General features: G+C 34.9%; 1 protein-coding gene across 8 annotated transcripts in view; it reads left to right on the top strand.

Annotated features, from left to right (window-relative positions):
• ASPH (aspartate beta-hydroxylase) overlaps positions 1 to 15,044 on the top strand; it is a 113,176-nt gene that overhangs the window by 36,974 nt on the left and 61,158 nt on the right. For 6 of the 8 annotated variants that reach the window (XM_026791517.2, XM_014271584.3, XM_074551470.1 and 3 more), the window contains 9 exons: positions 2,625 to 2,714; positions 4,237 to 4,311; positions 4,810 to 4,971; positions 6,601 to 6,660; positions 8,229 to 8,285; positions 8,795 to 8,839; positions 9,625 to 9,660; positions 12,860 to 12,898; positions 14,270 to 14,311. In XM_026791517.2, coding sequence (XP_026647318.2) covers positions 2,625 to 2,714; positions 4,237 to 4,311; positions 4,810 to 4,971; positions 6,601 to 6,660; positions 8,229 to 8,285; positions 8,795 to 8,839; positions 9,625 to 9,660; positions 12,860 to 12,898; positions 14,270 to 14,311 — 606 coding nt within the window. The remainder of the gene's footprint in view (positions 1 to 2,624; positions 2,715 to 4,236; positions 4,312 to 4,809; positions 4,972 to 6,600; positions 6,661 to 8,228; positions 8,286 to 8,794; positions 8,840 to 9,624; positions 9,661 to 12,859; positions 12,899 to 14,269; positions 14,312 to 15,044) is intronic. The other 2 variants (XM_026791505.2, XM_026791521.2) reach the window with 2 other exon arrangements.

Genomic DNA, 15,044 nt, shown 5'->3' with positions numbered 1-15,044 from the left:
CTGTTAGTTTTTGGTGATGATACATATACTTTTTCAGCCTTGCTCTGGTAAGTGTTAAAATGCATATTTGACCAGAGGAGCATTCAAATCACTCTTCTCAAGGATGGTGGCACAATGGTATGGTGCACATCACTTTTTTATTTTCTCCTGTAATGTGCCAGAACTTTTAACTGTGTGGGAGTGAAATTTCAAATGAATTGCTGTTCTGATTAACATATTGTATCTGTGACCCAAAGTTTATGGGGTTCTGGAAAGACTGGGTTGTTTTATTTTTTTCCTTTCCAAAGAAAGTTTTATTTGAATAGCACTCCAGGCTATACAGACAGCCACAAAATAAAGTATTTTTGCTCCAGACATCTGTTGTCTTGTTGTATATCTCTATGAAGTATTGTCATTAAACTGAATGCAACAAGTCACCACATTAGCTCAAAGAATGCACCAGGCAAGTAAAAGCTAAATGTAATTTTAATAAACAGAGGAGAGAAAATAATATCTTACAAAAAGTAAATTATTTGGTATATTACCTACTTGAAAGATTGAATAGAAATCAGTGTTAAGCACAATAGACGTGTATAAAAAGCTTGAAGGGTAAATTGAGAAATGTGCAAGTGAAACAAAGACACTCTTGTTGGTTCCTTCTTTCCTGTTAAGTACCCATAGTTCTTGTTTGGTGTGGAGTATTGGCTGTCTTTTGAAATGCTTTGAATTCATTTTTGTTCATGAAGCAGAGTATGTGATTGTCTGGATCTGAACATGGGGGTGGCTTATTGAGGGTACAAAATCTTCTTTAAAGCAGTGTATGTGTAAAGTAACTGAACTGTGTTTGTGAAAGCAAGGTGGCTGTTTCCATGCTTATGGATTCTGAGGTGTGAGAACAGTTAATATGACTTACTGGTTTTGTCTCCATCCTAAGATGATTGTAGAAGGAAGTAACTTCTTACTCTTGTAGCCATTAATATTCCTGCAGGAAAAGATGAATGTCTTAATAATATTTTTTAATATTCTAAGTGGGTGTTTTTTTTAATGACAGAAGAAAATTGGCCAAAAATTAAGTGTAAATTTGGCATTTTTCTTTACCTTCTCATTTTGACTCCTAAGTGGTGGACTCTTAGTTACACTACTTTTGGATAGAGCCTAACTACCAATTTTCAAATAATTGAAATTTAAATAATAATATAAATATTAAATAATTTATTTGAATAATATTAAATAATAAGATAGACCTGATTCTGTTATCCTGTCGCCATTACTTGAAGTAAATACATGCTTTTCTCACAATGCATAAAATTATATCTCTACACAAATTTAGTTTGAGACATACTAGTCCAGTTTGCATTGAGATATGTTTGACTCCAATAGAAATGTGGTAATTACTAATTTTTTAATTGTACATACTTGAAATATAATATTTACCACTTAAGAGATGCTCTTACAGGATTGCTAGTACTACAGGAGTGTTCAATATAGTTTAGCCTCTGCTTTTTTACATTCTATCTTTTCTGTTGATTTCCACGTATACAGCTGTTGAAAAACTAGTTTGCTTTGGGCAGTGGTGTTTGTTGAGAAGGGAGTCTTACCTTAATTGACCTTGGATGTAGGATTATCAGCCAATGCCAATTTGAAGGGATTTTGGTAGATCCTTATTCCAACATCCTGCTCAAAACAGTGTCATTTCAGAGGAATGACCAAGTTACTCCAGCCATTTTCCAGTGTGGTCTTTCAAACCTCCGAAGATGGGAATGCACAGTCTCTCTGTGCAGTCCTTTCCACTGATTTCAGTGCCCTCATAGAGGTGGGGGGTTGTGGGTGTGTGAGTTTTTCTTATGCCCAGTCTGAACCTCTTGTATAAGTTTTGTTTGAACCCTCTTAAAGGAGAGTTGAGAGGAGAATTAGTCTAATACCAACACATTCTTGACCATATGGTGTCTTAAGATGAGGCATAATCTATCACAGCTGTATCTTTATCTCCTGCCATGATGATGATGTTGGTCATTACATTTATTGGTTGCTTTCTTTTCATTGTGTTTTGATCTAGAAAAAGACTGTGGTATAGATAGTCACAATCTTAGTGATAAAATTGCATCAGTCACACTTTTTCAATAGTCATTTAGTTGTCAAACTAATCTTAATCAAATCTTCTAAGATGTAGACATGAATTTAAAGTAATTCTTATTCTGTGCAGCTTTTTGTAAAGTTCAAATTAGTTCTTCATAGAACCTGTAAAATTTATCATATGAAGCACTTTTTGCCACTTATTCTAGGGCAAAACCAGAGAGAAACAGAGAGAAAAATTTGCTGCCTGTTTTTTTATTGGATACTGAATAAATGTTGGAATACCATAGTCATTTGTTCAGTTACTTTGAAATAAAAGCAAGTGCTTAAATTTCTGTCCCTTTTTACCTCCTCATTCTATGTTTGTCTTCTAAACATCTTTGTTTACTATCTGAATATGCTTTAGTCTTTTTGTATATCACTGTATATTATGACAACCCTGTAATTGTGATTGTTTGAATGCATTTTTGGAGAGTGTAACATCAGTTAATTTAATTGAAAGAACTTTCTTATGTTATAACTGAATCAGTTCAAAAAGGGCATTAAGTTAACTTTATAACTGAAAAATGCAGGCCTTAAAGAAAGATCTGTCCCAGCACAGCCAGCATCACCAGAATATGAGGAGACTGTCCAGCCTGCTGAAAAGTCGTATGTTGAATCAGGTAAGACCTTTTGTCAATTTTAGGCAAAACAAAAGACATGATGCTTCATTTGAACTATAGTTCTGTGTCATTAGCATGCAAACTCTTTTATAGATTTTGTGTTGCTTATTTACTGAAGTTTATTTAACAGGTATCATTATTTATAGCTTCGTATAAATCACTGACCGTGAAAATTGTAAAATGTCATGGTTACCATTGTAAGCGTATCAGATCAGAATAACTTTCTGATGATGTATGGTTGTGGTTTAGATTGATTTCCAACTTATATCCAGCCAGAATAACAGCAAATTCTTCACCTTAAAAAGAAACAAAACCCTCTCAACAACCAACTTAGTAAGATAATAAAGTATTCACTTTTCTGCTAAAACTACTATATGAAAAAACTAAATAACTAAAGATTAATATATAATAAATACAATAAATGGAGCTCCTACTGTTAAAAAAATAATCTAAACATTTTTAAAGCCCTATACTATTAGTGGAATGTATTAAAATTAAGTGGGATTCAAGAAGAAATATTTAACGTGTGACATTTCACATGAGCGATTTGCATTAGTGTTATTCAGAGAGTAGATGTTTTTCTGGGTTATTGAAGAGGCTTATCCTTTGTGATGTTTATGTGAATCTGATACATAAATATATAAATCTAGAGGATATGGCCAGTGGAATCTATGGAATATAGATTTTGCTTCAGAAGACTTGCATTACTTTTCTTAGGATGTCAATTATAAAATATATCAAGACATGGTTTCCTGTTCGGGTGGGTTTTTCTGTAAGTGTGTGGTTTTTGGTTTTGTGGGACCGTTTTTTGTAACTGGTGCCATTTTGGATCCTTATTTGAAAATGCAGCTGTTACCTGGTTTACAGCTTTTTTTGTCAGATGTGTCATTGTAGGGTTTCTCAATGTTAATTTCAGGACATTTATATGAAGACAACACTTCATACAAATTCCTATTATGTCCTGAGCTGGTGTGTTGGATGGCAATCACTTGTCCATGAAACCAGTTTGTGATTTCTCCTGGCAGTTCGTAGCAGAACAAGACCTTGATACTGTAATGTATCTATTTTCCCTGTTTATAAAGTTGACAGGACCCTACTTCTGCAACTCACATTTTGTTGTCAAATATGACTTCCTAGTGCTGCTGCCTAAATTGTAGGAAGGTAATGGATGAAAGTGTTAGTAAATTAATTCCTTAGAAGATAGTTCTTGGTTTGAATAGTTATTTGAAATTGTTACTGAAAAATATATGTGCAAAAAATGCAGTGTAGATAAATTCTTGCAATTCATCTTCAGATGGACGAATCTGATGTGATTGTTGCACACTTTCTATATTGGAGAATAAGCAAGACAAAGTTGTTTTTCTAATTGTGTGAGTTGCAGAGGTTCAGCAGGTCAGTCTCTAGGGAACTTTGTGAAAGGGATTAAGAACATTATGGAGCCTACTAAAAGCTGCAAGCTTTGAGTTAATGTTTAGATTTTTCCTTTTGCGCTTACCTTCACTGCAATTTATAATCCTTTTAGAGCACAAGACTGCTGACATAGAATTGGAAGAGGAAATTCAATCTGTTCTTCATGAAGCTCTCCATTCCCATCCTGGTAATGCATTAACACTTAGAAATCACTGAAGAGTTTATAAATACTGCCATAGGCTAGATGAATCTCAGAGTCTGGTTTTGGTATGGTATGCACTTAAAGTACTTTTGCCTGCATAAAACATTCAAATCAACTCATTTGTCATTTTCAAAAAAATTCAGAAAGTTCAGTCACCAAATCCTAAAACTGTATCTTCTTACCCAGACTTGTTTGGCAGTAATAGCTTGAATAATTTATTTAACAAAAGCTTCCTCAAAACACTGTATAGAGGGCAAGAGTGGACAGAGCAGAGTTGGCCTTTATTGTGGGCAAAGAAGGTCCTGGCAAGTTGGGTTTATAATGCTGGACTGTGCAGATAAGTTTACTGTAACTCCCCATTTCTCTTTGGAGACTAGTTGGAAAGCACAGAGGGTGTACTGAGGACTGAATATTTGCTGGTAATAGAGTATACCAAAGAAAATGTATTCAATTTATTCACTAACAATCTGCATTGTTGGTTAGGAGAAAGACATGAAGATGTAGATGAAAGTGTAAGTGACCAGTGGCAAGCAAAGGAAGAAATACATGGAGAAACTTTTGAAGCTCCTGCAACAGATGACATGCTCAGAGAATTTGAGACTGAAATTTCAGAAGCATATGAGACACCAGACTCAGTTCAGAAAGGTATCTGAATGACTAAATACATTTAAAATAAATCTGCAAGCAAAAACCCAACGCAGACAAATGAAAATGTGTCTCATTAAAACCTGGACTTGTAATTTCTGCTTAAAACAGAGCCTTAGGAAGTGTCAACCACAACATTATTTGGCAAATGCATATATTTTAAGTCAAAATGGGATATTTTAATGCTATGTGTTTTGGAATCCAGGTAACTGTATATTCTACTGTATGGGCTTTAAACAAAATTATTCTGTGCTCCAAATATGCATATCTCTCCCCAACAGAGGCATGAATATAATCCTATACAATGGTTTTGATTGAAAGGAGCTTTAAAGATCACCTAGTTGTAACTCTTCTGCCATGAAGGACACCTTTCTCTAGACCAGATTATACCAAACCCCATCTAGCCTGGCCTTGAACACTCCAGGAATGAGGCATTCACAGCTTCTCTGGGCAGCTGTTTTCTGAAGCACTGTTCCAGTGCTTCATCACCCTCGCAGGGAAGAATTTTTACTTTGTATCCAATCTCAACCTGCTCCCTTTCAGTTCAAAGCCAAAACTCCTTTCCTGTCAATACATGCCCTTGTAGAAACATCCCTCTTCAGCTTCTTTGTCCCCTTAAGATACTGAAGGGCTGCAATTAGGACATCCCAGAGTATTTTTTCCTCCAGGCTGAACCCCAGTTCTCAGCCTTTTTTCACCTTTGGAGACGCGTTCCATGTCCAGTCTTTCATGTACCTGACCCCCAAGTGCTTCTTGGTGGGGCTGCTCTCAATCTGTTCATTCCCCATCAGTAAAACCTGTATGGAGTCTGCTTCTGGACCTTTCAGTTTATTAAACTAAATTTGATAGTTTATTAAAACAGTATTTTCTATATTTTATTCTCATTCTCCTTTCATTCAGATATGGCTCCCAAAGAACATTAATTATATTTAAGTCCTGCAGAGATGAAGACATCATATAAAGATACTCATATCTTGTCACCTTGGGGCATTGGCTGGATAATGAAAATTGAAGTCAAAATATTAAAGCAGAGTTATATGATCTAAATCAAACTAGGGGGAAATTTTTCTGAATGCTCTTTATTTGTTCTGTTGAAATTTTTACCTTTCTCTTAGTATCTCTTGATACCTTTTGATAAAACCCATGTAATCGATGTCATATAAAAGCTGTGATGTCTGGAAGTGCACTGAGATTGTTTCTTCACAATCAAACTCTTTAGTCCGGGTCTATTAAAGCTCCTTGTTTCTGTATCTCTCTTACTCATCCACAGCACAAGTCAAAGTAGAAGACTAGAGGAGAAATTCAAATTCCATTTACTTTGAATCTTTGAAATTAAGAAAGCAAAGTGAACATATTCTTCTTTCCTCCAATTTATTCAGAAATTTCTGTGGAGAGTCGTCTTTTTTTTGAGAAAATGTGTATAGAGTTTATTCTTTTATACGCATTCTCAATATTGTATATAAATGAAATAGTAACTTTTTTTCAGTCTGTGTATACATATCTTGCTGCTATTAGGGGAAATTTGCTTAGAATACAGCTTGTTCTTACATAATATCTGTTAGAGGGCTTGTGTTATTGTTTATTGATTTTAAAAATGTTAAAATTTGTGCAAATGTATTTATTTCTCAGATGCTGATCCTATGGTGGAAGATGTTGGAGTAGTGGAGTCTGAATCATATGAAATTCCAGGTATCATTTTGTTTTTTGGTACTCAATAATAATGGTTTTCTGCCTCAATATAACAAATTATGCGAGAGAGAATAATAGAAAAGGTTAGACTGGTTTAGAAATAGATCATTTTGAATTTGGGTTTTTTTCTCTCAATTAATAGTTGTTATTGTCTTGGAGAATTTTACTTTGGGATGACTTTATCATACTTGCTGTTGAAAGTCTTTATTACAATTAACAGGTGACAGGTGTGGAAACTTTGCTTTCATTGGTGCAAAAACATTTTATTTACTATGTGTTCCTGGCTATTGTGTGTTATTGGGGACTGGGTAGGCAAGTGATCTGTGGTTGTACAGTCTGAAAAGAGAGAATGAGATTTATTGTTTATATTTTCTTCAGACAGTCTGTATTACTAAGGTTCTTCTAGAATATTTTTGGCATTAGGAGCATCCAGGCTTTTGTACCTTTCCTTCCGAACTGTTTGTTCTTTGTGACTGACTCTGCTGTCAGAGAATGATTCAACACCAAGGATGTAATTCTGAACTATACTTGTTCTGTTTTCTGCACATCTTAATTAATCTTGAAAGCTTTTTGAAATTTGGCTTGGACTAATCTGATTACCTTATAGTCATCTTGATGTTATGCTTGATACCATGTACAATGGCATTAGCTCATCTTTCCCATTATGAAGAAGCATTAAGTGGATATTGCAATTTCCCTATTGTCTGATAAGTATTTTCTTCAGGATTCTCACCATGTTTCTTTACAGTATGGACAGTCTCTTGCATTTACATTAGGCATTGATTTCTATTTGTAGTAGGCTTCTCATGTTTGACTCAGTGTTAAGACTTTGTAAAGACTCTAGACTTTGCAGTTGTGTTTGGTGTCACAGATGTGATGGAAAAATAGTTGTATTTTTTTGATACAGCTAAAAGTGTTTATTCCAAACTGTGTGGGGGATAACTGGTTTAGAATCCAAGCTATTGTACTTCAAAAGTAAAAGGATAAGCTACTCTACCTTCACTATTGTGTTTTCTCAGGTGTGTCATAGCGAGTATATTAACAGCATTGAAAAGAATAGTAGTTATATAGGAAAATAACCCCCAAATTTAGCTAGATAATGAAAGGAAGTAAATTGGTCTAAATAGGAGATGCCAGAAATAAAGTATGTATTTTGCAAGGTCAGTTTCTGATTCATATCTTATCTTCTTAGATCCATCACCAAGTGACCCTCCTGCACATTAGTAAAGAAGATAGTTTGCAGTTTTGAAGATGGAGGATGTTTGCATTTTTTATTCATATAAATATTAAAAAATACTGATGCAGACCAATGGCTCTTGTTGCTCTAGTTTTCCTCCAGAGAGTATAGCAGAAGGCTGGAAGAGAGACTAACCCAACACCTTCCATTAGATTGCCATATGTCAAGTTGCAAGTGTCACTATATAAAGTTTTAGTTTTTCAGTCTTCAACTAAGGAGCTACATTTAGCCATTGATGAACTCATTTTGGGTACAAGTTAAAACAATGAAATATTGGACATATTTAATATCTTAATTTCAATATATTTATTTGTTTATATTTAATTTACAGCTATAGATGATTATGTTGCAGATTTGGAAGAGAGAGTAAGCGATCCAGACACTCCAGGTTTGTAAATCTTCATTACTTCAAATGATAATATAATCACTCTTTTTAAAACGTGCTACAGAGTTATGTGTCATATTGACTGTTTCTTCACAGTTTTGTTTTCAAATGGTTTTTAGATAGTTTAAAGTAGGCCTGAGTTTTATGCCACTATGTTACCATTACATTTGTGAGCATAGCACTCCATGAATCCAATGTATAAATACTTAGACAAATTGTTCTGTCAGGAGTTTCCCAGTCTAATCAATGGTCTGGTTATCCAACACCTTCTTATATTCCTAACTTTAGGCCTGAATACAAATATGCATAAACTTGTTGTTTTATGGTTTAGTTCCTAGCTGTATTTTATAATTTAGCTGTCACTTTTAAATAAGATATTGTAGTATTAAATCAGTATGATTGTCTCTTTCATTTTTGAGCTAAATACGTCACCTTTTTAAGCTCTCTTGTGCTATTTAGCTTCTTCATGAAAATTCAATTGGAATATAAAATATTAAATATTTATATTTAAGGTGACTCTGAGATAATGTCAGAAGATACTGTGGAACATTATGCAGGTACGGTCCAAAGTCTTCTTTCTTTTTATTGAAGATTCACTGAATTTTGGCCCCAAACCAAGACAATCACATACCAAAAATAAAAGCAAACCAAACCAACCAATCAAACAAAACAAAGCACAACAACACACAAGACTTTAGAGCTTATAGGTGATATTTTTTCAGAATGTAAATTAAAAATGTAGACATAATAACTTCCTAAGGAAGTTATGCTAAAGCCTACATGAGTACTACATCACTGTAATATCAGCCAAATGGGCTGAATAATGTTTTGAGGGTTGAATTTCCAGGAGAATGGGTATTGGTATTTTAAATTGTATAGAAGTGATTTTGTGGATGAAAAATAATTTAAATATGCCAGAGATGTTGTTGTTAGTGTGATGTCAAGAAAAAAGTAGTATCTCTAAGTTTTTTTAAAAGCAAGTAAGCCATAGCAAGTAGATGCCAAAATTACTCTGTAGAAGTTAGCTGTATATATAAATGATTTATAAATAATTCAGAATCAAAATATTTATGAATATTTATGAACCATATAAGAAAGCCTGCTGATATTGCTTTCTTTTTTAAGTCTATCTTTTGGTGCCAGAAAATCAATCAGTTCTTCTACAGGATCTGTTAGAAATCTTCATCTTTGCACTTTTATTAACTTTATTACTGTATGAACTACTATAGTTTCAAATTTTTTTTAACTGAATAATCTTGTCATTGTATTGTATTGTTTATGTGTCTTTATTGTCTTAAAACTCCATTAATTTTCCTGTTCATTTTTCTTTTTTTTTAAACAGAGGATAGAGTGCATGAAGATTACAGTGAAGACCAAGGTATGACAGCTGCTATATTTAGTGTATTACAGGATCAAAATCTTTTGGTAATATGCAAGTGGAATTACTTAAAAAAAAAAAAAAATCCTACGCTGCCACATTACTTTGCAAGTTCTCAGCTAAGATTTTGGGTTGTCTGTTCAAACTCCCTGTGTTTGTAATCAGTCAATCAATCAATCTTTTAACACTGGTCCAAGTGTAGAGTATGCATACTCATTATATTCCCATGCTGGTCCTAATGCCATAGTTTGTACATACGTGGAAGAAGAATGTTAAAGGCTTTGCCATGCCTTTTTCCTTGTGAAACCCTGCCCGGGTCAGATGTGGTTTACTGCATCTGTTTAGCTCAGTATCACCTTTTCATCTTGTCTGCCACTACCAGTTCTTTGGGAATTACCATTTTAGTTTGATTTGGTTGATGATTTGCTAATGATTGCTGAGACCAAATCAAAAAGTAAACAAGAATAGTAGTCACAGACTTGAAACAAAGGTGTGTGATTGTGATTCCTGCTGTGATGTCCTTCTGGAGACTACCACACTTCAGAAGAGTTAAAGAGTTACATACCTTTAAGACACTTTTGTTTATTTCCCATGTTTATGTAACCTGAGCAAAGGACAGGATTTCTACAAAATATTTGCTACAGAAAACCTTGAGGTGCATTCTTTGTTATCAGGAGGTAAATTCCAACATCTTGCTTTGGATAGAAGTCAAAATTCCATTGAAAGACTTTCAATGGCCCAAAGGTGTAATTAACCCTTAGCTTGTGTCTTTCTCAGTGTGCAGAAAATAATTATTTACCTCAGTGATGGTGCCCTTGACAAAATGCCTCAGCAGTAATAGGATAGAAAAGCAAGTGACTCTAGGTTTTTCCCAGGGCTTATTTTTCACTTGCCTTTCCAGGACATAGTTATTTTATGATCAGTTCCTAATCAAGAATCACTTCTCTTGCTTCTCACACCATGATATGAAGAAGTGCAACTTCTAATCTTTACTTTTCATGCTCTTTCATATGTAGTGGTAACACAAACCGAAAATGCTTCCATGCCCTTCTGAAGAGACATCTGGATCTCCTTTTTGACAAAGTTGATCAGGAAGGTCACAAAGTAAATTGCATCAGCTTTTTTTAAAATCAGTTCCAAAAGCATTTAATATTCTGCAGTCTCTTCTGGCACCCCAACACAATAACAGTGAATCACTGTATTTTGTGACTCACAAAATACAGTGATTCATTTACTTCAGGAAGCAGCAGTGCCACTCTGGACTGTAATGAGAGTTTTAAATAGTATCAGAAAAATCCCCTTACACTTTCTTTATTCTTGCCAGTCCTCTGATTTGGACAATAAGTAGAATAGGAATTTCCATTCTTTTTCTCAAAAGGAAATTGTAAGGTAGCATGTGACTGTCAAAAAAAACTATTATTCTTGGCTATCAAATTGTCAAGCTTCTTTATGTAGTAGATTATTTCCACAGTTCAACATAATCCCTGGAAAACTGCTTTCCTCTTGATAAAATTTGTCTTTTCACAACATAATTTTACCTTGCTTTCAAGTTCCACCTTGAAGGCATTCTGGTTGTGAGAGAAAGCACAATGCATCCTTTGTACTTTTTAGAAGAATTTTATTTCAGAGCTCCAGCCTGGAGCAGTGGAGAAGAAAAAGACCAGTGAGATGAGGCTGCCTTTCTGTCACACACCATTTTTTTATTTCTCACCTCAGTCTGAGTGCAGTCCATGGAGTTTCAGGGCATGTTCATATTCATGTGCTAGACACCATTTTAGCATTTGCATCTGTTTTTCATCCCTTTTGTCTCTAGGCCCATCTTTCTTGTACCTTTTGACATGGTTTTAGTTGGATTGAAAGTGAAACAGATTTACTTTGTTTTTGGAGAAGAGCGATTTTGGTTCTGTTTTTCTGAAGTGAAAGAATGCTTGGAAGCCATAGTGGAGATCTGAAATCCTTGCTCTCAAAAGTGAAGCTTGTGGTTTTGGCATGGGCTCCAAAACTGCACTTGAACCCCATAAGAAGATTCACATTAAAGCCTTCAGATGCAGTTGTGTGTGAAATCAGCAGAAGTACTGCTTTGAGTCAATTTCTCTTCCCCATTTCTATCATATGTTTCCCCTCTTTTTTTTTTCTAGTGGAATATTTTCTTCAATCCTGGTGCTTTCTAGAGTTCTCAAAGCTAAAGACAGTGCAAGATGATTGGTGGCCAGAGCAGTCCAATTTCTTTTGTGACTCTGGCTTTGTGAGGCTTGGTTCTTAATTCACATCAGGAGCTGCTCTAATAGGATCGCTGTAATCACATCACTGAGGTTATTGCTAATGTTAAAAATTCTTTAGTGGAAATAAGTGCCCACAGTGGAGGGTGTAAATGATTGATCATAGCATTTGGAATACAAGAACTCAGTTATTGTACATAACTTCCAGTTTGAAGAGTTTCCTACATTTTCTGGCCATGAAACTAGAGAAAGAAAGCAACCTTGAGATTTTCATTAGAAAGAAAGAGTTGTGGATGTTTTTTTAAGGATATTCTATAAGAACTCTTTTTCAAAGGAGTATGGAGAGAGCCACACAACCGTTAGTAACATACAACAATATCTTAAATGATACAATGATAATATAAAGGTGGACTTTTTTTTGTTTTTGTTAGTGTTATGTAAATGGCCTTTTTCAGATGAGGATTAGTACCTGTTAGACAATTTAATTATCCAAACTGAATGAATCTTTTTCAGTCTAAAATTCAGAGTAAGTGTATATTGAAAATTCAGACAATGGATAGCATTTTGTCTATTTTCAGACATTATCTAAAATTAAATAATGAATATTCTTGATCTGCTTCTTCAGAATTACAAAAATTAGACAGTGCAAAGATTAAATCTATGCAAAGATGAAGAATGTAGAAGAATTGTAACAACTGTTCTGAGTGATAGATTTGTTATGATTGTTTTCAAAATTCCATCTCTGTGATAGAAAGTCTTGAAATTTTAGCAATATGTACACATATGGCTTGGGGTTTTTAATGCAGAATTTCTACTACAAGCTCCAGAAAGGCTTCATGTATCTATTCCCCCAAACCAGGGAAAGTTTTTTTTAAGGCCTTTGCTTTTGTCATTAACAAAATAACTGTGTGTTTAACTAAATTTTTAGAATACTTTGTGCGTGTCAACCACCCAGGAGCTTTATTTTTCTTTCCTTTCAGAACCAAAACATGAAAAGCAGACTGAGACTCAAGATACAAGTATATACCTCTATATATATATATCTATAAAAAATATTTTAGGCAAATTAGCATAAAGATAGTAGACTTAGTCTTGCTGTTTATATATATTGAAGTACACAATCTGTGTGTGAGCTTCGGTCATGCCATTGCCAGTTATGGCAAAGGTTCATTGCAGCCTGTGTTGTTATGAGATCAGGTTTTTACTGTGACCTGAAAAACTTTGTTCTAATATGCCATCCTTGAGGATTCATCTTGAAGGTCTCAGCTGACACAGAGTGGGGTGTCTGAGGCTTTTAGTGAACAGCTGGACCACAGTAGTTCATCACAGACTCTACTTCTTGAAATGAGCCCTCCTCCTAATCCTGCAACCAGTGTGTAAGATCATTCCAAGTGTACAGGCTGTCAGTGCTAGCTCTGCTTTGATGCAGACCTCTTGCTGGTGCATTTGTCTAATTAGTAGAAGCAATTTCAAATTATTTGTCTGCAGATTCTCTCTGAGTTCTGTATACTTTGTTGTCTTGAAATGCCTGCTCTTCTGAGGGTCATCGCAGACAGCTGACTGAAAAAACTCCACAATCATTTAGTTTAGAAGGAAGCCAAGAAGTTCTCTAGTGTAAATAAATGGTAACAATCTGTTTTGTCACCTTTGTTATCATAATCTTAAGAGGACAGTCAAATGAATTTTAAAAGTGCCATATTAAGAGAAAACAAAAAGAAATTATTTTTACTGTAGAATCCATTAAGTTGTAGAGTTTCTTTGTTGTGCTTCAGGAAAGAAATCAGGAAAGAAATTAGGATTCACAAATGAATTGCATGTTTATCCAAATAAGACTTTTGAAGTTTATAGCTATGCAGGTTTTTTGGTTGGTTTTCCCTATGTCTAGGAGATGGATTTGGTGCTGCAAAGCAAGAACATGGGAGTACTTGAATGTATTTAGAAAGATTAAGAAGTGTTGTTGTATTATAATTCAGGCAACAGTTGTTGTTGTATCATAATCCAGGCAACAATTGTTGAAAAGGTACAATTGAAATAACTAGCTGATGAATAGAAGAGCTATTTAGTGAAACAGAAAAGAATATTTAAGGTGTATCTTTCCCCTGGAATTCATCAAAGTGTCTGCTTGTTAATGTCAGGTAAACATGTTTACCTGCTAGCTGTGTTCTTTTGTGTAGTGTGTAAGTTCCATCGCCTGAGGGCTTGAATTCATTCTTGCTCTGAATGGAATGTTTTCTTAGCTGTTGAGGACCTTCCAAAGGGAGTGAATAAAGCCACAGGTATATATTTTATAATTATAATTGTGGTCTTAGTGTTTTGATGAAACAGTTATGTTTGAAAAACAAGTTAAAAAACCCCAAGCTGATTATACATTTTCCTTTTTATACTTATAGAGGAAATTAATGAAGATTTTGATATTGCTAAAGACCTCTCAGGTATGAAATTTTATAGCTTGAAAAAGCTTTTTTCTTCAATTTATACTTATTAATATATTTAAAAAAAATAAACAAAAACACAGCTGAGAATAGAATAGTGGAATATATAGAAGGGATATTTGAAGATCATCTAGTTCAAATTCCCTGCCATGTCTAGGGACATCTTATTCTTAGTCAGCTAGTTCAAAGCTCTGACTTTAGTCCAGCCTGAGTTTAAACACTTCCAGGGATGGAGCATCCATTAAAGTGCTGGTCACCCTGTTCCAGTGACTCACCACACTCTCATAAAAAGTCTCCTTATGTCCTATCTCTGCCTCCCCTTTTTCACTTCAAAATCTGTTGTCCTGTTGCTACAGGTATGAGTAAAAAAATCTCTCTCCATCTCTTTTACAAGATCCCTTGTCTAAAGACTGCGGTAGGGTCTCACTGGGGTCCTCTTTTGTCCAGGCTGAACAGTCCCAGCCTGTCAGCCTGCCTTCCTAGGAGAGATGCTCCAGCCCTCTGATCATCTTCATGGGCCTCATCTGAACCTGTTCTAACAGGTCCATGTCTGTCTTGAGCTAAAAACTGCAGAGCTGGATGCAGCACTGTGTGGGGGTCTGGTGAGAGACTCCTCTTTAGATGCATCCACAGATGCAGCTGGCCTTCTGGGCTGGGGGTGTACACTTTTGGCTCATGTCCAGTGTTTTATCCACCAGAACATCCCAGTCATTCTCCAAAGGGATGCTCTCAA

Source organism: Zonotrichia albicollis, chromosome 1 (assembly GCF_047830755.1).
Source record: "Zonotrichia albicollis isolate bZonAlb1 chromosome 1, bZonAlb1.hap1, whole genome shotgun sequence".
In the NCBI taxonomy this organism is placed as follows: domain Eukaryota; kingdom Metazoa; phylum Chordata; class Aves; order Passeriformes; family Passerellidae; genus Zonotrichia; species Zonotrichia albicollis.
This window is presented reverse-complemented; position numbering and strand designations above follow the sequence as displayed.